Raw genomic sequence first — 26,960 nt, forward strand, 5'->3', positions numbered from 1 at the left:
ATAGAAAAACAAGAAACACTGCAGTCTGGGAGTGGATGCTGTTTGTGACGTCTTTAAATCCTTCTTTAATTGACTTTGCAGCAATGCTTGTATGCTTAATCCTCAAGCTCCTTTCGCTGTTTTTAAGTACCTATGCAAGATTACCTCAATTCACTGGCTATCAAAACAGATGTGAAAATGTTCAGTACAAGTTAAAGTGCAGATATCTTCTTTTTTTTTTACCTGATAAAGTTGCTATTATACAAACATTAATTTTTAATAACAGAACATCTTTTGCTTTACTATTTCTTTACCCCCCTACCCCTTTCTCCATCTCGATGATTAATTAGTATGCTTCTTGTTATAACTATAGTTCCTATAATATCTTGGTTTAAACATATATGTAGCAGTAATTCGTAGCCTACCTGGTGAACAGAAGAGTTGTCAGGACTAACAGTGTGTTTTAGGTTGTGGGGGTGGAGGAACATGCTTGTACAGAAATTTTTGGCTTGGCCCAATACTCTGTGTGCACATCTTCACCAAAGTAGCCAGGAGGAATCATCCATCCAAACTCAAAAATCTTTGAGCGTGTTTTTTTTTTTTTTCTTCTTCTTCTGATCACTCTGAGCTGATCACAGCAAGCCTCCGAAACCAGAAGTTGCTTTTTGCAAGAGATGCACTAAACATTGCATTAAACGTCCACTGAAAGTGTCAACTTTGCATCATTTGGTCAAAAGGTTCTGTGAAAATTTGCACAAAAAGTCAATTAAAAGTGTCAACTTTGCATTAAAAATGTCATTATTTACTGTATGACACTTCATGACGGCAGTCAAATATTCATAAAGACTCCTTCGTGTTCATAACAGGTGTTATGTCATGTTTATGACAGTGTCATGTCAGTCTTATGCACACCCCTTCAAATAAAGCGTTACCAAAAGTGTATCATTTATTTAACATTTTAATGCAAAAAATACCAATATTATGAGACGATAAGCCTGTTTTCTCAGGCTCAGCCTTTGTGTGTTGACGTGTCTTACGTTAGTGTCGCAGTGAATGGAACAGTCCAACTCCAACGAAACAGATTACACAGCAGAAAGTGATCCAAAGCACACATTAATTTTAAGTGCATTACCCAAACATCTTTTTTGGGAGATCAAGTTGCCTTCAGATCAATTAAATATGCATGACAACTGAAATTTGACCATTGTGTACAAACATTTGCATGCCACAGTAATTTCATAGTGACATGAATAATTGATACGTGACAAATCTGCACAAAGAACTTTTGCTAAGCAATGCACATGAGGAGCTAAGGGGAACGGGGGCATTCTCTAGTCTTGTGCTTAGGTGGAATTACAAAATAAAAAAATAAAAATAAAAAAAAACACACGCACTCAACCATTGATGATCATAATAAATTCTTCATGCGATCCACCAAGAAACGTAATATCCATGAAAGACGCAACCTGCTTGTACAGTAGGAGCTATAACCTTACCTTTGGCTCTGTTAATGGCAGCCGTGTGTTGAAAGCTACAAGGGCTGGCTTTCTCCCGCATTAACACCCACACCATCTGTACCTGCAACTGCAATGTGCACAGCAAGGGGGCCGGGAGGGGGCCGGCGGGAGGGTTACGGATTAGTGCTTCAGCCATTTCACATGCATGCTGTCTTTTTTCTCACCTATGTCATGTTAAGTGTGATGCAGAGGGCAGGCTTTAACAAGAGCTGTGCTCCGTTTCCTCTGCGAGGGAATTTTTCAGCAGCCTACCTAGCCCCCGGGGCTTCGACAAAATGCTATTGAGTCAACAGAGCTATACTATCAGCGAATAAACTCTATCATATCAGCACTGACTGTAAACCGCTGGAGGTGTGTTGGGAGTATATATCAAATCCTCATTTATTGGGCAGAGCAGAGCAGCCTTCAGCTAAAGTTGTACACCTGTTAAGAAGCAGGAGGGAAATCAAACAAAGTTAAATATGATGGTACATATGTATATATAGGAGGAGGTGCATGTCCAATGTGATGCTAGAGTACCAAAAGCATCACTGTGTTCTTGAATTGATTTTTTTTTCTTTTTCTTAAATCTATGCCTGCTGCTCTGCTCTGCACCAGCGGTTAGGTCGGAAGGCTCGGTGTGTAATTTACTTTGCCACTGCACAATAATCCCCTCATTATGAAAACTTTTTTTTTTCCTTACTGAGTCATCCAAGTCAGGAGGATGCAACAGTAATGCAGAGTCACAGTGAGATGCAGAGGGTTCTGCATGTGCAGGGTTGTGTACGTGGGCAGATGGGTGGTGCTGGTTGGGGATTACGGGCATCAAAAGGCCCTCTGCCCCCTCAACCCGACTGACTGATTTTGAAAAATAGTTTTGCTTGGGCTGTTTTGGGTTTGAAGACACTCTGGATCAAGTCTCGAGTTTTAATGTTTAAGCAGTTGAGCAAGCGCAATGCTACGTCACCTGGGTAACGGTGTGAAACATTTATTCGATGAGATCTCCTACATACTACTTCCCATTTAAAATGCAGAACTTCTGAAATGAATATTCATGCCAAATTCAAAGCAAACGCAGTAGTTGTAAAATTTAAAACCAAGGAAAAATCAGATGAAAGCCGGCATGGCTGTAAGCATAAAGGAGGACAACTTCTCCAGAAAGAAAGCTCAGTCTAGTAGTTAAGTCTATAAATACTGCATACGTAGTATTTATATTGGTAGGATGTGTAGCTATTCACATCCTACAAATACATGCAGCAGCAGCATATATGTAGTATTTCCTATGGCTGCCTTGCTTTTTATTACGTTATGAATTGCTAATGTCAGTAGCATAAAAAAGCCTACAGAATATTATAATTTATCTACCTACATGATTAACACATAACAAAACAATGGATTGATCTCAGAAAACCTACAAAACAAGAAGTGGCTGGTGGTAGTGTTGAATTGCTCCTTTTCTGACTTCCTGCAAAAAGCTAAATAGCTGCAATGCTAGCTAGTTTTTATTTAAAGAAGCTAGCTAGCTTTACTAGCTAGATTTTATTTCAGCTAGCTGCATTGCTATTTAGGTGGCAAAGCAGCTAATTAGCTTCATTGCTAGCTAGCTTGTATTTAAAGAAGCTAGCTAGATTTGATTTTAGCTGGGGATTTTTTCTGCCTTTCTTCACCACCACAACAGGAAGTACAAGTTTGTTAGCATCACTACTATTTTTGCTGCAAAGTGAGCAAAGTGTGTTTTCGGTTAACGCACCTCGGACAACTTTCATCTTTGTTTCAACAACCTGTCGGCGGAGTTCAGCGTTTCTGTTCTTGTACAGAGTTTGCATTTCTTGAAAGGACACTAAAGCAAGGTATTGTTCATGTGCTTTTGTTTTGTTTTTCTGTGAATCGCTTAGGGCAAAAATAGTGCAATATGCAGAAGTACAAAGGCTGCAGGATCAGTTGGAGAGAAATTGAACACTATCGACTGATGTCATGTTTACCACACGTTTAGCATTTAAAAGTGTATAACAAAGCTGATGAAATGTTTGGTTTACTGTGACCACGGTGCCCATTCAATGAGTCCTGGAGTGTACTGGGTTGACAGAGATCCACTTGGTAACTAGCCTTCAAATCAAGTGGACAAATGCATGCATTTGTAAGAGCAATTACAAACACAGAAAACCTAAAAGGGAACCTTGAAAGTATTCAGTACAAGAGCAGCAGGACACAAACTCAACCAGAAAGGAAAGAGAGAGCCGCAAAGTTGAGTCGCATCTCCCAACCAATACAATGAATAATATGCTGCTCTTTTATCTCTGAAAATGTAATTCCTATATAAACTATAAATACATACTATTATGAGACAGACAAATGGCAGATATATTACCTGTAGGAGGCATCTGGTTGTTGGCCTTCATTTCCTCACAGCTAACTCTGGGGGAGTTGGGCTGGCTAACCAAGCCAAATGTTTCAAGGCCCAGTGCTGATTTTTGATCTCCTGAACAGATGGAGGAGCCCTCACGGGGCACGTTTTCCACTCTTCTCTTGCGGGAAACCACACTGCCTAGGGGATGATTTGGCGAGAGGGTAAGACCTCTTTTTGCTGCTGCGGCTCTGGACCATGGGATTGCCCGTGACGCACTTCACCCAGAGCTAAAGGGTTCTCTTGGGGGGCAGAAGAGGCGGAAAGTCAGCCAGCAGGTCGGAGGCCCTCTGTAGCACCGGCGGTGTGTCGGCTGCGGAGTTTGTCAGTGGAGCTCCTTGCCTTGGACTGGAGCCGGCACAGGGGCACTCGTGCCACTCGCCAAAGTGGCAGTGGGGGCATGGGGTGGGTGGAACGAGAAGGGAATCTCCCACTGGCTCTGCACCTTCCTCGAGGCTGAAGGCTCAGTGGGACAGGGTGGGATGCCAGCCTTGTTGGTAGAGGTAGCTGAGGAAAGTCTGTCTTTGTGTTAAATAGAAAATCGTGCTCTCTGTCAGAGCAGCTCCTTTCAGAAAGGTCTGGGATTTCTTTTTTTTTTTTTCCCCCTCATCGTTTCTGTCAATCTCTGCAGCAGCTTTCCTGCTATCAGAAGCATAAATTTGTACCCGAAGTGGAGTGACAGAATTATCATCGTTACTAGAATTAGTGTCACAGAGGTTTCTTCTGTCTCGATCACATTCACTTTGACGTGAATCCCGGTGTACTTTCGCAGGACAAAGTGAGGTAGGATCTTTTGTATTCTTTTTTATGTTCAGCGCTAATCTGAGGAACCCACAATTTTCACCCACTCTTCATATTTTCTTTTGCACATTTTACCTGACATGGTAGAGATATTAAAATAATAATAAAAATCACTGGACTGAGTTTTTCTTCTTTTTAATGAAAAGCGCAAACTGCTAGAATATTGCCAACTTTTATCTTAACTTTTCTGCTGTCTTGTTCTTATTTATTCCCAGGTTTCTCTCCGTATCCACCGAAATGCTCAACACCTGTGCAGGTACGGCAACACGGAGGCAACATGCAGCCAGAGACGTAGGGGCAATGCAGACTGAACTAAGTGTGGTGCTATCTCACACGCTGGTTTCTCAGAACCAAACACTTTGTCTTTTTCTGTTCCTCATCAGTCCTGAAAAAAAAGAGGAGGAATATGATTTTTTTTTTCAGATACTGTACAGTGTCTCCCAAAAGTATTCACAACTCTTAAATATTTTTACAGTTTATCAGGTTTCAGCCACAACTTTTTTCCGAAATGAAATGTTTACAATTGTGGTATACAGCAATCCCTCCGAGGTGTTCAGTGCTACGAGCCTTAATGAAATAGTTACATTTAACAGATTAAACATTGTGCATGGTGAATCTATTAATGATTAATGATTGGGTGAAGGCATTTGACCACACTACATTTTATTCACTATCACAGTAAATTGGTCCAATTGTATATAAATTGCACACTTTTCAGATTTTATTTGAAAAATAAAATCAAGAAATGAAAAACTTTTGTTTGGTTTGTCGCATAAAATCCAAATGCATTAAATTTGAAGGAATTATTAGGCTTTGTGAACTTTTGACTATTTCAAAGTTATCTTGATTGGTGTATACAACATTTTATTTGATAAATGTTGCAAGATTCGTACAGATTTTTTTAAGATTTAGTTTTCAGTTTGCTTGTATTTCAAATGTCATAGTGCAAACAGTGTTAAAAAAAATCAGTGCAAAATTTCTGCAACAGGATTAAATTACAGCAAATAGCTGGAAAAGGAATATAAATGTACTGTAAAAACACTAAATATTAAAAAAAAAAATAATTAAAGTCATAAGTTAAATTAAAACATATGATTCTTCCATTGTTATACCCTCTTATCCTCGCAGGGTTAACTGGAGCTGGTCCCCATCTCCAGCGGTCATTGGGTGAGAAGCGGGGCACACCCTGTACAAGTCACCACTCCATCGCAGACAACCACACACATACATGCACAGACACACACAGACACACACACACACACGGCTAAGGACAATTTAGTGACATCAACTAATCTAAGAGGTTTGTTTTTTTGGACAATGGGAAGAATCTGGAGTGCCCAAAGGGAACATCCACACGGAGAACATGCAGACTCCTCACAGCAAGACCCTAAGGTCAGGGTTTGAACCCAGGACATTCTTGCTACCAAAAATATTTTTTAAAACTTACATTTTTGTTTTCTAATAGGATTTGGCTGCATTTTTATTTATTTATTTATTTTTACACAATTTCCACCCAACCGCTTTATTCTAAGCATTGGGATATAGCAAAGTTCCTGAACTCAACGGTCAGCCAGGAACTAATGAGGATCTAGTTGTAGGATATAACTTTATTTCAGCATTTCCTAATCCTGAGTTACTCTCAATGCCAAAATTCTCACTTGACTTTAGCGACGGAAATCATTGAGCTGATAATTAAGATTTATGACAAGTTAGTGGTGAACAACAGATTTTGATTATCATTCTGTGACGGTGAAACAGTCACTGACTTGTTGCTTCCTCGTTTTATGACTGGCTAACCGTTTCATTCGGAGTTAGACTATAAACTAGAAGTGGTAAATAATTCATCAGCAGGTAATGAGCTCCTCATTAGTCCGTGATGAGTTCCTCATTACTTTGGCCCCGTATTAGGATGTGTTCGAGAACCACAAAATTTGGTGGGATTTATGGATTTAGCAGTTTTTCCAAAAATGTTGTTCCCATTTCATTGATCAAACATACAACAAACGACTTATTTGTTTTTCTGTCAGCCTTGAAATAATTTACCCCTGTGGTAAAATAATGTTTTTCATGACTTAGCTTACAGTGATCAAAACATTACCAACGATTGCTTACATTTGTGAAAGATTTATTTATTTATTTTAATTGGAATAATACATATTCAACACTAAACCACAGATTGCAATTAATAGGGTTAGGGTTATTTTCTGTCTCCCATTATTATTACTACTATAATTGGGCATTTTCCTCTTCCTTGATTTTGTGTTTATGTTCACATTAATAAATTGACAGAACATAAAACAAGTTGTGCTACAACAAAAACTTGGTCTGAAAATGTTATTTTCTATAATTTTGCTAAATTGTCTTAAACATTTAAATGATTTCTCTTTGCAAGTCAATGGTGTAACACTTAACGCATCGCTAAAACAATAAACAGTTTAAAAAAACGTTAACTATGAACTGCAACGACCGCATTGTTTTATGTACCAAATAGTTTTTTCGCTTTATTTTCTAAATTGATGTCGGATAAAACAAGTCAGTGCATTTTTTTTTTTTTTCAAAATCATCCCTGGATATTTACAACTCCTCCATATTTTGTGGACCTGAGACCTGCAAGGTTAGGGCAAGGAAGCGTGAAGTCGCTTTGGTTGTTCTTCTCCTCTTCAGAGTCCATGTTTGACACCAAGTTAACTTTCCCCCTCTGCTGCTCATCATTCCTGGACAGGAAGATAAAACCACAGAAGTCGGGGGTTTATTGTGGTTATTGTATGTAGGATCTAAGTATAAAAAGAAACTAAGCAGCTATTTAGTTTTAGCTAAACAATAAATGCAAAACAAGCACTGGCTTAATGCTCTTGTTTCCAGTTTTGGACTAAGGACAAGTGTGTTCATGGGAAGAAACAAGAGGACAGCGATACGAAAGCTTTTGATAATTGCTGATTTTTTTTTTTTTTTTTGCAATGATTGATTTTTGGACACTAATTCAGCCTTTTGTAAAGCTGTTGCACTGAACAACTACAGACGTCAAAGTTCAGCATTTTCTATGCCATCGATTTTAACATTTGATAGATGTAAAAATCACATGCAAACCTAAAATAATTCCTGGCTTTCTGCATGGCTTTTCTATTTTTTTTTAAATGGTCTGAGAAAGACTGCAGACTCACACATTACCTGTCGTCCTCCATAGACTGTGTTTCTGGAAGGAGGTCATCTTTCTCCTTCTGATTCCCATCAGCACTAGACAGAAAGAAAAACACTGACATAAGTAATAGAGTGGTGTAGCCAAAGGACGGATATAAAAAAAAATCCCTCTGAAATTGTTGATTTCTTTTTTGTTGTTGTTGTTGTTCTTTTCCAGTCCACCTATAGAATAATCTCAAATGCAGTGCCATATTCTGAAATCGTATGGTTGCTTTCAAAAATATATATTTCTCATTCGTACAGTACTAACACTTATATAAACACTCTTTGGATGGTGGGTGGACTTTGCTGACCTCTGGTCCAAGACATAAGGACAGGGAAGAGTAAAGTCAGTGGATGCCTTGCTGCTCTCCTGGCACAGCGTGTTTACACCTGAATAACGTCTCTGTTTCTTCAGTCCTTTACACGAACACACAGACACGAGTGGGACTGTGATAAATGAACACATTTAATTATTGCTAATTAGGCCAATTCTTTCCTGGGCGTGCATTTCTAAACTATCATTTGAAAAGGAAGTTTTAATTTGTCTTTCCCGAAATTACCCAACTTGAAAATGTGAAGTTTTCTGTATAGCGATTATATTGACATTATTATAATGACAATCCCTGTAATTTCTTGTGAAATTACAGGGATTACAGTGAACATTTTAACTTGGGTCTTAAATGAACATGCAAATTCAATTCTTTTTGTTTTCTTTACGAATACTACATAATTAAAAAAAATGTATTATTATTACTATCTTAGGTTTTTGTTAATTCTTGACCTACATCTCAGTTAGACGACAGAGTGCATTCTAAGTGTCACTGTGTGAAATATCTTTGTTATTACTGACTGAAAAAAAAAAAAAAGACAATCTAGAGGTCACCGGCGACATTTTTAACATTTGCTGCATGGCATCATTTTCAAAGCATGGCATTTTAATGGGGCTTCTCCTTAGGCACCAGCCTATTGACTGTCAAGCTGTCAATGCAGAACAGACGCTCCTGTGAGATCGGGATGCTCATGATAACGGGGGACCTCATGGAACGTCCAGGTGGCTGGTGAGCAGATGGTGTACATTAACATTGTACGGTGGCTCTATATGGAAATTCTTTGATAACTCTTATGGGATATAGGTCACAGATAGGCTTTAATTTCCATCCACACCTCCTACTGTACAAGTATCTGACCAACCAGCCAACTATGTCGTCTAGACTGCTAGAGGTGCACTGTAGGTCAAACAAATCAAAAAGACTCCTGAGGATAGCATTTTCATCACATAAAAAAATCTTTTTTTTTTTTGTTTTTGTGGGGTTTTGGTAATCATTACGGTAGTATGAATCTGAAATTGAGCCGATGCGAACGTGAGAAACCAATTGCCATCATTTGGAGTTGCAACCTTGGATTAAGATAACAGTTTTGATGCGTTTTGATGCAATGCTTTTTGGGCATTTTCAATTATTGGTAAACAAATAAATGATTAAATAGACCCTGTTAAACAGCATGTACTGAGAATAGAATAGAATATCGTTTATTGTCTCACTGTGGGGAAAATTGGGGCATGTCTTCTAGACTGAGAGGATGCATCTATATTATTACATAACTCACATAAACAGTAAGACAAAATCCCTAGGAAGGCATATAAAATACAAAATAATTTACTTTGACGTTATCCTCAGGTCGCACACTCTACTGAGATGTACAGGAATTAATTTCCATAATTAAGGTTAGTGAGAACCATTGAGAGGCCCCCACTACTTTCCTCAGGAGCAAATGAAATGATAACACCCCATAAGAACAGAATGATGCAGCTGCCAGAGCATCGTTTAGGAAGATTTATTAAGCCCTGAAGAGAAATATAAAACCTAATGTATGCTGTGAAAGAAAAAAAAAAATCAAGTCAGCCTACAATGAGTCACTTATGAGCTATAGTAGGCACACGCATGCTAACACACATGAATAAGAATCCAGAAAGTATTCACACCCCTTGAACTTTTTTTCATCATTCAACTTTCTATACTTTAGCACATTCAACAACAAAAACAACAAAAAATCCAGCACAAACAATTCCATCTGGTTACCTCTAGAAGCTTCTATATTAAGCATAATTTTTATGTGTGCTTTTATGTGAGAGGCCAGAAAAACAAAAGCCACTGCTGAAAGAAAGCGGCACAGAATCCTGTATAGATAGGATAGATTAGATATATTTCCCCCTAAGGAAACATAGTAAATGTGTAGGAGAAGGTGCTTTAGTCAGAAACACTGACGTTGAGCTTCTAGCCCTGCACGTCACACTCGACACACCATCTCCACACTGAAACATGTTGGTGGGTGCATGGTGCTGTGGGACTGCTTTTGTTTAGCAAGAACCGGTGAACTGCACGGTCAGAGCCGATGGGATGACGGAGGGAGCATAAAATAGCGAGCAGCGACAAAAATCCGGAAAATACGGAGTTTTGTCGCCGTGGCAAGACGAAATGTGGACAGGTGGGTGAGTGGGGGGGGGACCCTCAAGGGTGTGAATACTTTTGCGAGGCGCTCTCTCCTCTCTCCGCAGTTCTCGATTCTGCCTTACACGTTACTCAGCTCGTGGTCAGAGAAGACGCTGTCCGTATCCACTGGCCGCTGTGATGAACTTTCACCTTTGCCCCTCTTCAGGTGGGTGGTCCTGCTCCAGATGATTTCACAGACCAGATCAAAGTCATCTCTGGGCGCGTTTGGGTGAATCCATGTGCGGCGCGGGAACGGAGCGAGGGCGCTGAAGCGTGCGCTGGTACTAAGTGGTTTCCAAGGATCTTCTACCATCTTTTTTTCTTCTTTTTTTAAAAAATATTTATAGATATATATGTGGTGGAATCTTACTCTTTTAAAAGCGTATGTTTTGTTGCTATTCTGAGCACGAAGGGAAACAGTCCACCTGGCGCGTTCTTGCTGCCATGGAAACGATATACAATTCCGGAAGAATAACTCGGCGACAGATAAGAATTCTCACAAGTTAAATGACTTAACAAGTGTTGGATTTAAGCAGGAGGGTCCTGAATGCATCTCCACGTATTTCAACAACACGCTGCAAGAATCTTAACTGCAAAAACTTAATGACTCCCTGCAACATGCCCAAGCCAGGGAAAGTCGTTGGAAACCTAAGAATTTTTGATCGACATCCGATACAAGAAAAAGTAGCAGCAAGGTTTTTCTCCCCCCCCCCCCCCCCATCCCCCTTCCCCACGCACATCGAGAATTAATTATAACCATTCTGTGCAAAAATAGAAGTGAAATTCAAATTTACTGTGTAAGGGGGTGGGGGGGGGGGGCAGTAATAGTTCCGGCTAGTTAGACATCAATTTCACGTGTAATAAGCAGAATGTGAACATACCACTGCTGGGCAATCCAATGATTGGTCTTAATGGATGGATACGATGGCTCCCAAGTCACGCCTTAACAAAACAGAACAAGAAGACCTGAGTCTTTTACATTATTATTATTACTACTACTACTACTACTACTACTACTACTATTATTATTATTATTATTATTATTATTATTATTATTATTATTTAAGATTCAGTGAGTAGAGTGGAGCATCTTCATTCATTGACTTTACTGCAAACATTTTCTGAACTGATCTCAAAGGACAGAGGAGTTAGAAAGTGACAGAGAGAGAGAGAAAAAGGGAAGGAGGGAGGGAGAGAGAGAGAGAGAAGGGAAGAGGCGGGTGGGCAGACACCGAGGAGAGATAGAGGCGCGCAGAGTGGAGAGCAGGTCTGCAGTCTGAATCTTGGCGTCGCGCAGACCCCGAGACGACGCTTCGTGGCCGCTCGCTGCGATAGATGCTGGGATTACCACAGACAGACCTACCGCATCCTCCGATCACTGACTGAACACGCTCCAAAGGCTGCGGGCTCGAAAACTTCTCCAAGCCGTCGAGGAAAGAGGTTTTCTTTTTTTGTTTTGTTTTTTTGTTTGTTTTGTGTTTTTTTCTTCTTCTTCTTCTTCTTTTCTTGGATCATTGGATAAGGTCTCCCTGGACGGGGCGCTTTTTATGAATCTCTGTCTAATGACGAGCTCAAACGTGGATTTACTGGAAGTAAAATCAACCCAATGTATAGATTAAAAAAAAGGAGGAACGAGAGAAATTGAGAGAGAAAGAGAAGCGAGCTCTATTGGATTTGGGTACCATCAGTTACATTTCTGGAGCGGAGGAGAGATTTTCGTGATCTTATTTATTAATTTCATTTTGGAGGTGGTGGGTAAATCACTGGCCAATTCTCTCTCTCTCTTTCTCTCTCTCTCTCTCTCTCTCTCCCTCTCTGTCTCTCTCTCTCTCTGTCCTCCCCCCGGCCCCCCATCCACCGACCCCCACCACCACCCTACGGTTTGCCTTTTAGGTGTGAAATCTATCTTATCAGAGAGAGACTCCGAACCCCCTTTCGGTCCCCCGCATGACATGGTTCAGTCCAGCTGTGAGATCCGAGCCTCCTCCATGCATTGGGATTTTTCTCAGCTCCGACACCGAGTGAATCTCCCTTTTCTGAGCATCTGAGAACTCATCGTGCCTGCCAGAAAAAAGAAAAAAGAGAGAGAGTGTGTGTGAGAGAGCCCCTGCCATGACCGCCACTTCAAATCGGGATCGGGACGGAGCACCGGGACTTGGAAGGAGAGCGGAATCCGTGTGCAGAAAGGGAGATGATGGCATTGGGATTTTAGTAGCTCTGATGAAAGCTGGAGCTCAGGCGCGCTGTTGTCGGAGCCGGCTGCTGCTCTTCTACATGGGGCTGCTGATGCTGGTCGCCACAGTTGAGGGTGAGTTTTCTCTCCCTTCACAATTCCCCCCAGCCCCCCACAATCTTTTCAGCTGAAGACGTGTAAAAAATAAAATAAATAAATGCAGCAGGCTTTACCCCCGCACACTCCACCGCCCACTCTACCTCATCGGTCCATGACTGAATGCAAATCACGCAACCAATACGCCACAGAAACGTCTTAAAAAGAAAAAAAAAAAGAAAAAAAACTGCGTTTTACAGGGATCGGTCTCGGTGTGGTGTCGCTGTTTGTTCCACCACGTAAAGTTCTGAAAAAGCTAGCTAGCTGCTGGAGGTTGGCTATTTTGGTGGCAGCAGATCCTCAGGAGTCGACATCCTTGACTCATCGGATTCTGGTTCCATTAAGAAACTGGATGCTTGTTTTGGGGAAGGTTCTTCTTTCTTTTTTTTTTATCTCTCTTCTCGTGGTAAAAAAAAAAAAAGAGACACAGCGGTGGGGCATTTTTCCCTCATGAGGAAATCCGTTGAGCTGGGCAAGAAGAAGGCTGATTATTATGCTGTTCAGAGTCCGAGAGCTTGTGTGTGTGTGTGTGTGTGTGTGTGTGTGTGTGTGTGTGTGTGTGTGTGTGTGTGTGTGTGTGTGTGTGCGCGCGCGCGCGTGTGTGTGAGGGAGAGAGTGCGTAGATAAATCTTACTCTTTTTGTGCTGTCTTCTCTCTAAAGTAGCATTGGTGTTGCAAAGAGTTTCTTTCAGCCTCTGTTTGTTCAGGTCGGGTCGTCCTGCGCTCTTGTGCGTGCGCAATTATCACAAACCTTGAAGCAGCACGAGTTCGAGCATTCAACAGATTGCCATTCTTCCCGTTCATGTATACTTCCACTTGCTGAGTGGGCTCCCTTCAAGGTGATGCTCATCTGCATCAAGAAGAAGAAGAAGAAAAAGAACAACTCACGATGTTATTTAAAATCTCCTTAGGGGGAAGAACCGCAATGGTTCTCCCGAGTGGGGATCTGTTTTGGCAGAGAGAAAGACAGCCGCTCTATCTCTGTCTTGGCTCTGCACCAATGAACGAGCACCTATTTTTAGCAAAAAGAAAAAAGAAAAACAAACAAGAAATGTTAAGAACAGTGCCACAATATGAGTTTGACTCTCCTAACCTTTAGCTTGGGCAGCTTGAATTGGCCAGATGAGTTGGAGGGAGGAGGTGGGGGTAGAAACTGGAACCTTTCAGTTCCAGTTTCCAGTCTGCGCACATTATCTCCCACGTTTTTGGTCCAACACGTCACCTGTACTGTTGAAGCTAAGCTCACTCCCGGTGAGAGCAACACATTTTCCCTCGACTTGAGTAAATCCCATTCCACGTAATATCGTTTTATTTGTACCTACGGAGCTTTTATTGGCTCCACTCTCTACCGGGGTTTCAGCCAATAAATCGACTCCAACTTATTACACACCTTTTTTTAGTTTCTTTTTTTTCCTTTTTTTTTTAGTCTGGAGAGCGAAAGAGACTTGTAACAATGTGTGCTTTGAGTAGCGGCAGTAAACCGGCTTTTATGTTTCACCGTTTTGCCGGTGCTGATGAGGTCTGGCGGTGCTGCTGCAGCCACCAGCAGTTGCCCCTTCCCCCCATTGAGCGGCACCAGAGCCTCGCTGAGAGGGAACAGGACGGGACCTTTCCTGGTCACTTTTATTAAAGCCAAAGCAAGATTTTTTTTGTTTTATGTCCTACAACTGAAATTTTTTTTTTTTTACCAAAATCACATTGAATCCCAATCTCCCCCTCCCATTTTTTATCCCTGCTTGAATTTATTAACCTCCTTTCATTGCTTCCTTCTCTTCTAAAAGTGTCAACTCAGTTGCTTCAAGAAAGTGCGTTGACACTATTTTGTTTGAAGCTGGCCCAGATAACTCCCCCCCATCCATCAAAAAAAAAAAAAAAAGTCAAATAACCTTCCATTCGTTTAACAGTAGAGTGAAAGGGAAGGGAATAGGTTGAGGGTGACGTGTCTCCCCTTGTGTGATGCATATTTTTTTACTTTCTATCTCCAGCTTCATTTGTCATAACGTTGGTTTACGCCAGATCACGTCCTGTAGGCCTACCCCCCACCTGTGATTAACCGTAAAACGCTATGTTGCCATTATCATGGAAGTTCTGTTGATTTTGTTGAGGGTCTGGATGCTTGGGACAGTTTTCTACTTACTTTCTAATTCTGTGGGTGGCCGCCTGCTAGCTTGCTAGCTAGCTCGCTTACACGGCTGTTTAAGTCCTGTTAGCACATTCAAGTGTCTCCTGTATTTGAGGCTATCTGAATTTGCTAATTAGTTTAACCAGCAGCGAGTTCCAGGAGTGTCCGAAGGTGGCTGACATTTTCAACACCCCGGAGAGCGACAGGACGCAGCAGAATCCGCCGCACAGATTAGAAAAATTCAGATCAGCACCGCGGACAGTTCCTCAAGCAACAGAGTCCGCAGCAGCAGCAGCAGCAGCAGCAGCAGCAGCTGACACGTAATGTGGCTGCAGCGGAAGTGAATCCGTCGCAAAGAGCAATTTTTTTTTCTGTTATATTCAGTCAAAAAGATAGTCAGCGAGTTAGTGGATAAGCTTTTTAAATCATATGTTGTATTTTTGTTATTGTTGTTTTGCAACGAATAGCGGCGAAATTGAAACGATTTAAGTAACAAAACAGGAGGTACATCATCTCTGGAGTAGTTAAACTGTCGTTGTTGTATTTAATAATTTAAGTAAGGTCAAGGGAGTTTTAGGAGGGAATGTCCTCAATATGTTGTTTATGCTTTTTAAAAATCCAATAACACTCATAAAGATCTATTTATGGCTGTTTTAGGTGTCATTGGCTTTATTTTCAAAAGGAAAACCTTTTAAAAATGACCTAAAATGGTTTTTAAAAATGACTTTAGGCAACTATATAACTTCTGAACCAGAAAAAAAATAATAGATATGTTCATCTGGATCTTATTTCATCATTCATTTGATGTTCAGAAGTAAGGTAACACCATTTTTTAAAAATGCATATTGAACAAAAATCTTCTCCGGAAGGAGGAGGGGGAGTTAAATGCTGCCTAATGCATGTTTGTTGAAGCAGTAGTATCAGCATGGAGTTTACATCCACTCATCTTGACATAAATAATAAATTAATTTCGGTCTATTAGTGGTTTATCCAAACTATTGTATTCCCAGAGTGGAATGCAGCTCGTAACTTTGGTGGATTTCAAACAGAAAAGTAGAAGGAAAAGGCCCGGTGTGGGACTCTTGCATCGGGTGACTGTGACCCAATGGGTAGGCTGCAGGTCCAGATAGTGTCAAGACACTCTCACCCAAGTTATCTACTTATCTGTGTATTGGTCTACAGACGTTTGTGAATAGGTGAAAGCTCGTTTATAACTTCAGTCCATTTACCATTGGTTCCCCCTCGACATCCCAAAACATGACTGTCAACAAAAAAAGAAAACAAACAAACAATGGGACTCATTTTATGCAAAACTGAGGTGTGACCATGCATCTCCAAAGCAAGACCTTCTTGTGGCAAATCAGATTCTCCACTTGCCCTTACATCCCGCATTATAAATGTAAAGTCACGTCTTGATATTGTTGAGGAGTACAAAACTCTTGTAAAGACGCAGTTTTAAAGCATTAATGTGGTTTTTTTATATTTATTCAAGCCTGTACTGAATTTATAATTTCAATCCTGCATGACTTGCACATTTAATTCTAACTTTTGTGCCCAGTTACTCCAATATTTGTGGGGTTTTTTTTAAATTCTTCCCAAAATGTATGTATGATATTTAACAGTGGAAGTGAATTCCTGACCAGCATCGTTAACAGTGGCTTAAATCTCATGAACACAGTGATTTAGGTGTCTTCACTTCTTATCAGCTCTTATAATTCATGCAAACCTATGATCTACTTTTCCCAATACTTCTACATAAATTGTGGTTGAGGAAAAAGGAGTGCTATCCCTGGTGATAACAAGATGGGCTAATGCCGCCTTGTCATTGTTTCTGTGCTTTAGCAAAAGAGCCAAAGTGATCCATTGATAAAGATATTGATCATAAAGATGTGTTACTATGTGAGGATACACACAGAGATGGGGAAAAAAGGGCAGATGTTGTTGTAGATGGGTGACAATCTTCTGGCAGCTGAGCATCAATTTGACCTCTATTTTTTTCCCCCCTCTCCCTTTCTGGGTAAATCATCTATCTGGGGAGCTTATTTTCTTATCAGGCAACAAGCAGACACCTATTTTAACAACTAACAGCTTGTAAGTAAGCTTGTGGGCACATGTATGCGTGTGGTTGGATGACTTTGTGAGTTGCCGCCTCCATTTACTCCGAGAGTGATTAGATGAAACTGTCGACATGGAGGTTGTGAGCTACGACAAAAAAAACAAACAAAAAAAAAGAGAACCCACAAAGGTTTTGGATTTCCTCGCCTTAGTTTACCTATCCGCCAGCCGATGTGACGGCGCGTTCCTTCGTCTTGTTCGTTGGCCCCTCGTCCCTCCAGGTTGCCGCTCCCTCCTTCGTCGTATCGCTCTGGTGATTCATGCTGTCATCTGTCTCCAGATGGTCCGAGCTCTGTCGCCGCGCTTCGTCACGCCGATCACAGCCCCACATCGGTGCACACACATAATTTCACGCACATGCAGTCGCCCACCGAGATAAAATACAGCCAAACATGCAACTACGTCACAAGAAAAGATGAAATGAAACAAAAGATTTACAGTCATAAAAAAAGAAAGAGAAACGATTCGCTAAAGTTTGATGTTACCCTTCTTTAAGTTTACTCCAATCACGTGAACCGAAAATATTTATACGTCTGCAGGCATCTGTTGTAAAGACAGTTCCTTCAAATCTAACACAACTAGAGGAAGTCTTTGTTGGAGAGACACATACATAGGCTATAATTTTCACTATGCCCCGGAGCTTAAGAGTAAATTAATAAATTTGGATTTTGGAAGCTTCATTTTTCCCCCCGAGGAATGCAGAAGAAGCCCCGCTGCATTGTTCTTGCTGTTGTTCAGCTTCACAGTAACCAGATACAACTCACGTCCGAGCCTTTCTGTTAAACGCCTCCTATTACAGCATATTAACGTCTCACCTGCATTAAATGTGCCGGCTGCTCAGTGGAATACTTTTGAGAATTGTGCTTAAAAGTATGAGGGAAATTGTGTGAAAATCGATAACAGTTTTTACTTGCAGGCACCATTTTTGGTGCCACTCTTAGAGTTGTGTTCATTAATTCATCTTGTATTGCAGTACTGTATGGTAATGTTTAACAATGTAGCAAAACGAAGATCCACTTTAAATTTAAGTACATATCTTCCAGTGGTAATTATTGACTTGCTCGTATGTTTTGGGTCGTCATCCTGCTGAAACAACCAAGAAACTTCCTGGGGTTTTAAATGGGGTTTCTGATGACTTGCACTCAAACAAGGCCTTTTGAAGGAGAACCAGTCCCACAGGATCATAGAGCCTCCATCATGAATGAAACAGAGTACTCGACCAGTGGCTAAAAGAAATAAATCTGTTATGTCATTTTTCTATGCCTCAGAGTCATAAGTTCGTGGTTTGGATATTTTAGGTTCCTAGTACCTTTGACCGCTGTTCCAAAATATAGCATAAAATGAAGAAAATGCTTCATGCAGGTTTATTTCTAATCAATTGTTTTGTCACTTGCGATTTTGAAAAACTAATGTTTTGACATGAAATACTCAAATATGATATGATACTGCAAAAAAAAAAATAAAAATGTAGTTTTTATAAGCTTTAGGCAACTTTGTCAAGGATTCCTATATGGATGTCTGCATAGTTTGTGAGTGAGCTGTGGGGAGCGAGAAAGCATGAAGCAGCTACTGTAAATCCCCTGAAAAGCAAAAGATAGACACAGATGACCCGTCCGTCTTGTAACGACAGAAATTTAACTTGCAGCGTTCCTTTAGTTTCTCGAATTACACTGCTCTTATCAGACACCAGTGATCCGAGAGATTGAAGATTAGATATCGGGAAGGAGGTACCTTGTCCTTGTCTTTTTCTTCCCCCACTTCTGCCTTTCTCACCATTTGCCGTATAGGCAATCTGTCACTGGCCTTTTTTCTGGGAACAAGGTAGAGTCATCATGTGGAGAGAAGCGTCGAGGGTGTGTGGGAGGCGACTTATACTCCCACACCGGGGAAGACTATTTTGAGATTTGTTCAAGTTCAGATTTTAGACTGGCAGAAGGCAAGCCGAAGATTTAACGATGCTCAGTTTGGAAGGAAAAGGATTTAATAACTAGGAATAAAACGCATAAAAGCTTAGTCATTTGTTCTAGCCGACATTGATGGGTGTTCACTGTAATTTTGGACGCCAAATGAAAATGACCTAAAAATGACAAATTGTCTTTTTTAATCCAATGGTTACGAATTATGTGTTTTAATGTATTCAGAACAACAGCATTTTGAGGAACAAGCATTGTAATTTGGGAACAGGTATATTTCCCAACTAATAGGACACATGTCCATCTCTTAAACATCACAATAATAATTCTTCCTACGTCACTAATTAAAACACATCCACGTCAAACCAGTCTCTTTCAGATTTCTACTCTTGTCTTTATTCACTATTTTGTTTCGTGTTGACAGTAACGTCTGTTGATTTAAAATTCATGACAGCCATGTCATATCTCTGAGTGTATCCGAGTTTCACTGAAGCATGCTCAACCCCTATCTGTCATCCCAAAAAAAAAAAAAAACAACACTTACATGCAAGTCAATGGGTTCATGAAGACGCCTCAACCTTCGAATGCCATGTAATAATTTACCTATTTATGTGAGTACTTAAATTTAGTAAGCCAGCATGACTGTTGCTGCAACCAAAAGTCTGCCGAGAGTACTAATTATACATCTGCATCTGCGCCGGTAATGGCTTTGTAAATATTTGCGCTGAGAGCTCGATGCAGCAGCTGGTAATGACCAACATTCATAACACTGAGAGGCACAGCCAGTCATTCAGACTCCAGGTAATAAAATAAAAATGTAACAAAAACTATACTTTATATGTGTGTTAATATGGCTTTCTTTAAAAAAAAAAAAAAAAAAAACTTTTAAAAAGGTTTAATAAGGTGCACATATGGGTGATAATTTAAAAAAAGAGTGTAGCTCTTGAATAGTTGTCATCCTTTATGTGCGAAACTGCTATGGCAAACATTTAGTTTGTAGCTGCTGGGGTTAATCACCGAGGATCTTGTGTTTGGCTCAGTTTAACCTGATTTTACGACACTAGTGTCTTTGTTTAAAGCATGGGTTCACCTGCCCACTAAACATGGCTCTATAATAATAAGAGTAGGTACATTAAAAAACAGCTACCTCTGAAAATCCGAAGCCAACTACTAGAAAATCCATTCCTTGGGTATGTTGTGTTGAAGACCTGTTGCTTACGATGGATTCTGGTTGCACACGAAGTATCTACACCAATCCTGAAAACTAAAGAACACACTCGATACAGACTAGCAGAAGGTTGCTGTATGAAAAAAAGAAACATATTGATATTCACTTATTATTTTTGCTAGATAACGCCTTTTGTCAGCTCAGTAGTTCAGTAGTAGTTTATTTTTGTTTGTCTCTTCTTTATATTTACCATAAATCATGTTATCCTGCCAAGTTTTGGGTACGATTCACTGCTTGGTTAATTGATTGATTGGCAGACATAGATATTTATTTTGTTAATTAGTAAAAGGAATACAATTTGTGTTGAAAAGCTTCCTTGATTTAGTATTGACTTTAAAATACATTGAATGGAATAGGAAGAAACCTGAATATCAAAGGATGCCGTAGAACTAGCATGGATGACCAGCATTTATGAAAACAGAGACATTTGAAAAGGTTTAAACAGAGCGTGCCTTTGAGTCTTTTGACTTTGAAGTACTGATGCATATTTCAGGAGAAAGAGAAATTGAATTTACTGAAACTCTGAACTGCGGTGGATATTTGAAACCATATCCTGAGTGGTAACACTTTATTTGAAGGGGTTGAATAAGACTGTCATGACACTGTCATAAACATGACATAACACTTGTCATGAACATAAATAAGCCTTCATGAATATTTATGACTGTTGTCATAAAGCGTCATTCGGTAAATTATGACACTTTTAATACATAGTTGACATTATTCAAAATGTCTTTGTTATGACAACTTGACATTAACCAAGAAATCATTACTGTTTAAACTTTACCTTTAATAACATAAAGTTACCTCATTTTTAAAGTGCAATAAGTAAGACTTTTATAACAAATTTATATCAGTAATCAACAGTCATCATCAGTATATCAGTATGAACCCCCTTCAAATAAAGTGTTACCTCCTGTGTTGTACCTGGCATGAATTAGGCTCAAGCTGATAGATTATTGAACGTACAAACTACATGTTTCTAAGCTAATTGAGCCTTACGTTTCTGACTCTGGCAAAAAGTTTACTTGTTTTATTATTATTATTATTATTATCTTCCCCAAAGGGTGAATAATTGATGAATGCTTGCTCCACATCCAACATGGACATGCATGTGGGAATGCAAAGTGCCTGTAACCACACATGTAGCAGAAGCAATATAATTACATGTGAAACTCATCACTTGCAACTGTGCTTCCCAAAGCTGACAGTCAAGCCTCCCCCTGGGGGGCATGGTTGAATCTGAGTTGAAAGGTTAAAGTGTACCATTGCGAGAAGTAACTCAGATTGATCGCCTGCTCATCCGACTCTATGTGATTGATGGAATTGCCCTGCTGGGACAGTCACAGCCTGACCTTTGGATCGGTGCTTACACGCTCTGGCTTTAATTCAAGCTCGTCAAACAAGGAGATCACGTTATGATCTTTCGCTCAAACCGCTCATCGGCGTCACACGTGAAACGCGCGGCTCTATTGGTTTAGACTGATTTCTGGTGTAATTTTAGGCGCAAACTTGTGGGAGGTTGCATGTGGCTGTTTTTTTTTGTTTTTTTTCCAAAACGGGAGCAAACTCCAGGAGCTCTGCTCTGGCATGTGAGAAGAATGAAAATGAGGTGATAATTGACTTTCGCTGTTTCACACGTCAGTGTCACACACAATTGTGCTTACAAGCATCAAGAAGGCAGGAAGAGGGGGCAGAGGGAGAGGGAAGAAATGATTTCAGACATCTGAGTAGCGCATTGTAAGGCTGCATGCACACCCGGGTGGTGGGTTTGTGTGTGAAAAGCTAAATTTGCACATTAAGCAGACTTGAGTAAGGATAAATTAATGGTCTTGCCTTTTGTATCCGCCTGTATAGTGTTGTCATGGGAACAACAAGCACCATTTTTTTTTCTTTACTCATCTTCCCTTTATCAGTAGATAATCCAGGGCTTGCCTGAAACGAAATGCTAAAGATCAGACATATGCGTTTCACCAAGCCTTTAGTCTCATCGTATTATTTTGTGGAAGGCTCGTTTCTACCCGGGCTGAATAGAAGCTATGCACAAAGAGAGGCGCCTCAAGAAGAAGAGTATCTTTGACTCTGAATGAGCTACCGTCTATTGATTAACTCGGCTAATGTAGGCCTAGTTAAACATTTTCATGCAAATAAGAAAACTCCCCCCACCCCCCCCACGCACAAAAAAAGTTTATTTTAGTGTAACGATTGTTTTTTTGTTTTTTTTTGTCATCTGTGGGGATAGAATTGGACGCCTTGGATGTCTCTTTGGCAGGAGCGACAGTACCCCGGGTTAAATATGACCCAGCTGGAAGGAAACTGCCCCGCTCCTCCCTTTGCTTCCTCTGTCTGGGAGAACACATGCTCCATTGTGCTCTTTTCACCAGTCCCTGATAACAGACAAGAGTGTGAGCATACATTCATGCAAAATGTGTATTTCTCCCTGCTTCTCATGTGTGTGTGAGTGTGTGTGTGTGTGTGTGTGAGCATTCTGAGCCTCAAATCTATGGGAATAATCTACGCGTGTGGGTTGTTGCTTGCTTTTCCACACCACACATATGAGCTCTCCTACCAGATCGAAGCATACTTTTTTAAGCTCCATGCGCATGTATGTGTTGCCATAGGCATCATCAGATCCTCGAAAGAAATTCAAGAGACTGTGGATGTCATAACTGGGACATCTGCGCTGTCAGCACGGAGCAGTATACACATGTTCCCTTATTTACAGCTTTATATATGTTTGTCTGAGTGTCTGCTGAGTACTTATTGAGTGTCAGCTCTGTCTGCTTTTTTTTTTTTTTTTTTTTTTTGCTGGAACTTGCGCTGTGTCTTTCTTTGACGCTTTCTGGAGCGGAATGCCATCTAAACGTGTTTTTTTTTTTCTGATTTAAAAGAATGTAATTTAAGTTCAATTTAAGCAAACTGTACCAAATTTGTTTTGGGGTTTTTTCCCAGAAAAAAAAATAAAAGGTGCCATTTGCCTCACCCCTACAATCACTGATTTCAAAGAGGTTGCATTAAAAGTTACCCCGTGTGTGTTAAATGAACCTGTTTAACCTACTGACTCGGGTCAAGTCATAATTTAACTAAGAGACTAACTGAACTGAATTGCAAAACCATTGAGTCTCCCAGCAGAGCTAACTGTGTCAGCCCTCTGTCCTAACGTTAACTCTCGAGTCGGGAGGCACTGAGGCGTAGAGATGAGACGTAAAAGCACCACATCCGTCTGTTCCTTAAAAGGCTTGTTGCAGTGCTCCTTCTTTCCCACTGACTCCATCAGACGGAGGGGAATGGAAAGCTTTATGTGACATCATGCTAGTCCGATGGGCCCAGCAAAACATTTATGAGTTCATAATTATTGTAACGTTAGTGCCCGTGTGACGCCGAGACGCGGTCATAAACATGCAGCCGCAGCAGAGGAGCTGCGCAACGCTGCTTCTGGTGTCGTGCAGCCCCATGTGGGCGCGTACCGGCTAAAACGTCTGATCTGTTGTCGTCTGTATTAATGCTAAGATTTCTCAACTGTTGTACCAACTAGATCACACAGATGTTTCCTTGGCTAAATGTGGTTTTATATTGAATACTGAAACACTAGTTTCTTGTTAAATTTGTACATTCTGCGGAGACAGACTGCAATCCACTGCTAAGTGCAGACTACAACTTCTGTGTGTCACGGCAGTCTGCGGCCAGTCATACAAGCATTAATAATAAATCAACAATAATTAAAAATAAAAGATAATCCTTGAACCAGGAAGTCAAAAAAAAAAAAGGCATTACATCATTTTGGAACGGATGCGGCACTTGGTTTCATCGCTTTCTTCCACATTTTCCTGCCCCATTTTTGGACATGAATAGGCATCCAAGAATGTTTATCCTCATGAAAATGCAAACTCTTTTTCTTCCATTTAAGAAGGGTTCTATGCGAGAAGCCATGCCGAGGACATAATATTACATGTCAAAGTTAATTCTGACCCACAAAGTGCTATCTATCTATTTGTTGTGTCAGTCTAAACCAGTGGGGTCTCCAACTTGTGAGGACAAGTAGCATCTCAGTAAATACTAATTTCTTCAAGTGACAGACAGATTAAGCATGCAGTTTGACAGGAGTTTTACTTTTAATTTTTGGGGGGCTTCTATAAACGGCATGTCAGATCCTGATTCTGACACCAGGATCAGAATCAGAGTTCTGATCCTGGTGTCAGTAGTGTAGTTGGTAGCACTGTTGCCTTGCAGCAACAAGGTTCTGGACTCGACTCTCAGTATGTTCTCTCCGTACACTTGTGGGTTCTGTTTGGGCACTGATAGATAGGTTAACTGGGTCACTCTAAAATGTCCTTATGTCCATTACGAATTTAAACATGTCACATATTCTATATATAAATATTTGTCTTGGGGTTTACATCATACAATACCAGTGGTTGAGCCACCATTTGACAACTAGTGACCTCAGCACTTAGCATAACGTTTTAAGAGTGACGTGCTTATTAATCTATGTTCGAAACTCTTATTTTAAAGTAAGAAAGGAAACGTAAGCTAGCTAGTAAAAGCTGGGTTTGTTACCAGCTAAAGAGAAGAAACTGTGTGAGTGATAGACAAGATAGAAATGGTTTGCTAGCATTGGGCGAGTGCCATAAATAGCTAAACATAAACTTTGGACTGTGATCAAGCTTAGCTTCATACCCATCTGTGCTAAGCTAGGTTTTTTTTTTTTGTTTTTACTGTCCGGACTACATTTGTTTACTTCTTGTTCAAACTCTAACATGCATTGACGGATCAGACCTGGTCTGTATCATTGTACAGTGAGCAAAGACTCAGCAGAACATAGGTTTTATTTCACAAAAAGCTTTGTTTCAATTCTTTTATGTCATTTAACGCATCGACAATTAGACAACCAGCAGAGAATAGCTAAAAACGGATCGCTCTACTCTGAATTCAAATTTCTTAAAACACACTTTGTAATCTGTGAATCTTTTGATTTATTTGTGAAATAAAAAAGGCTTTTACCCTTAGCTTACTTTTACCCTTACTATCTAAGCTGAAGCTATTATAGCCTCTGCTTTTTAAAGCTCAACCTTTACAAGAATGCACTGTGAGAAAAAAAAAAGAAAAGAAAAAAAAAACTGCTTAAGAGAACACAATGCAGAACAAAGCCAATCTCCAGGCCCTTCCACTACATTTGGCTTGTTTGGAATGGCAGCCAATGTCGTCATAGGCCGGGACATTATCCTAATGCAGGGAGGCGAGCAAGATAGCTAAGCTTGCCCATTTCCATTTTAATGGTGGCCATCTCGAGGTTAATTTGGTTATGATGCGGTCAAGGCGGGCATATGCGCTGACACCTCAGGAGACAAATAGTGGTGCTGGGACGATCTATGAGGTGGAGGGGTTTATCTTCCCACCAAGGAGGTAGTTACTGGTACGCTCACACACACACACACACACACACACACACACACACACACACACACACACACACACACACACACACACACACACACACACACACACACACACACACACACACACACACACAACAGGCATAAAAACCCAGCATTTGGTTGTTTGAAGTTTACTCATGGGGCAGGCTGTAAGTAACAGTGAATAGCTTTGTTGTTGCTCTATAAACCCTATGGGGACCCACTTATTAGGCCAGCAAGTAATCCACATCTGCTCATATGAGGTGCTTATTTTCCACGAACATTGCCCCCTGTGGACTGCATATATGCATTCTTTTATGAAGAAAAAAGAGCTGAATGCAGTTTTTCTGTGCAATACGGAGACTTATAATAGAGTTCTAATTTAATGGTGAAACATGTCGTCTGTTCTGCGCACAATGGCAACTCCAACAAAACGGCTTCTTTTGCAACAGCTTTTCATTTTTAACGTAATCCTCGCCGATTCCAGACGGTAGACTTACTCCTAATAACAAAGCCCCAGACTTTATATTTTTTTGTCCACAGGGCTATAACTTTTTTTTTTTTTTAATCCTAACTTCAAACAGTCGACTTTTGTTATTCCCTTCACATGTTCGTCCTGCACAGCATAAGCCACTTTTCTTATTGACCGAAAGCGCAGGAGGCTCTTAACATCGTCGCCTTTTTGTTCAGCGGCAAACTGGAATCACTGACGAGTGGACAAATCAGAGACAGAGAGGGATAACGAATCAAAAGGAAAAGACAGAATCTTTTCTTTGGTATTTCTTAATACCGAAATACCATTTTGGTATTAAGAGAATAAGATGTTAGGATTATGTTTGTCATGATGAAATGTCTTTCTATTCACAGTCTCTGCAGTGGATGCAGGCCTACACCTGTCAGACATTATGGTTTCCCAGGGTAAAGACTTTCTGCACACATGGTGCCTCTTAAATTATTTTTTTTAAGCTCTCGATCTTTTCTGCATTTTGCTATTTAACAACTGCAAACCTTTAATCAAGATTTAATATGTGATAGACCGACAAAGTAGTGCATTACTGTGACGTGGAAGGAATGGGATAAATGGTCAATGTTTTGTTTTTGTGCAAAATGAGATGCATATTTGTATCCAGCTTCTTTTTACCCTATTTTACCTGTTGCCCTTAAATTAAATTATAGTGAAACCAATTGCCTTCAGAAGGCACCTTTTTAGTAAATACAGTCCAGCTCTCAGTAATGCTCACCATCCAAGAATAGAAAGGGTATCCCAGTAATCAGAGAATCGGTCAAAAGGACCATGGTAGCTTTGGGGGGAGTTGCAGAGAATCTTTGCTTAGGACAGAGAAGCTGTCTGTTATTTATTGTGGACTCTATAAATCTAGTAGATGAAAGAGTGGCAAGAAGAAAGCCATAAGAAGTCCTAGTGTTGAAACAGGGCTTGGCTTAACAATGTGAAAACCCTTAACTTGTATTAATACTTTTAAGGGGCCCTA

At 40.3% G+C, this 26,960-nt stretch overlaps 1 protein-coding gene and 1 pseudogene across 1 annotated transcript in view; one reads left to right on the plus strand and one right to left on the minus strand.

The window, feature by feature from the left end:
- Nucleotides 1-986: 986 nt before the first annotated feature.
- Nucleotides 987-11,041, minus strand: LOC148156394 (uncharacterized; annotated as a pseudogene).
- Nucleotides 11,042-12,461: 1,420 nt separating this feature from the next.
- The window catches only part of csmd1a (CUB and Sushi multiple domains 1a), a 115,231-nt gene continuing 100,732 nt past the window's right edge, over nt 12,462-26,960 (plus strand). The window contains exon 1 of the mRNA XM_088009948.1: nt 12,462-12,657. Coding sequence (XP_087866074.1) covers nt 12,462-12,657 — 196 coding nt within the window. The remainder of the gene's footprint in view (nt 12,658-26,960) is intronic.

The sequence above is a fragment of the Poecilia mexicana genome, unplaced genomic scaffold (assembly GCF_051168715.1).
Source record: "Poecilia mexicana isolate PSO_F unplaced genomic scaffold, ASM5116871v1 scaffold_11, whole genome shotgun sequence".
NCBI classification, from domain to species: Eukaryota; Metazoa; Chordata; class Actinopteri; order Cyprinodontiformes; family Poeciliidae; genus Poecilia; species Poecilia mexicana.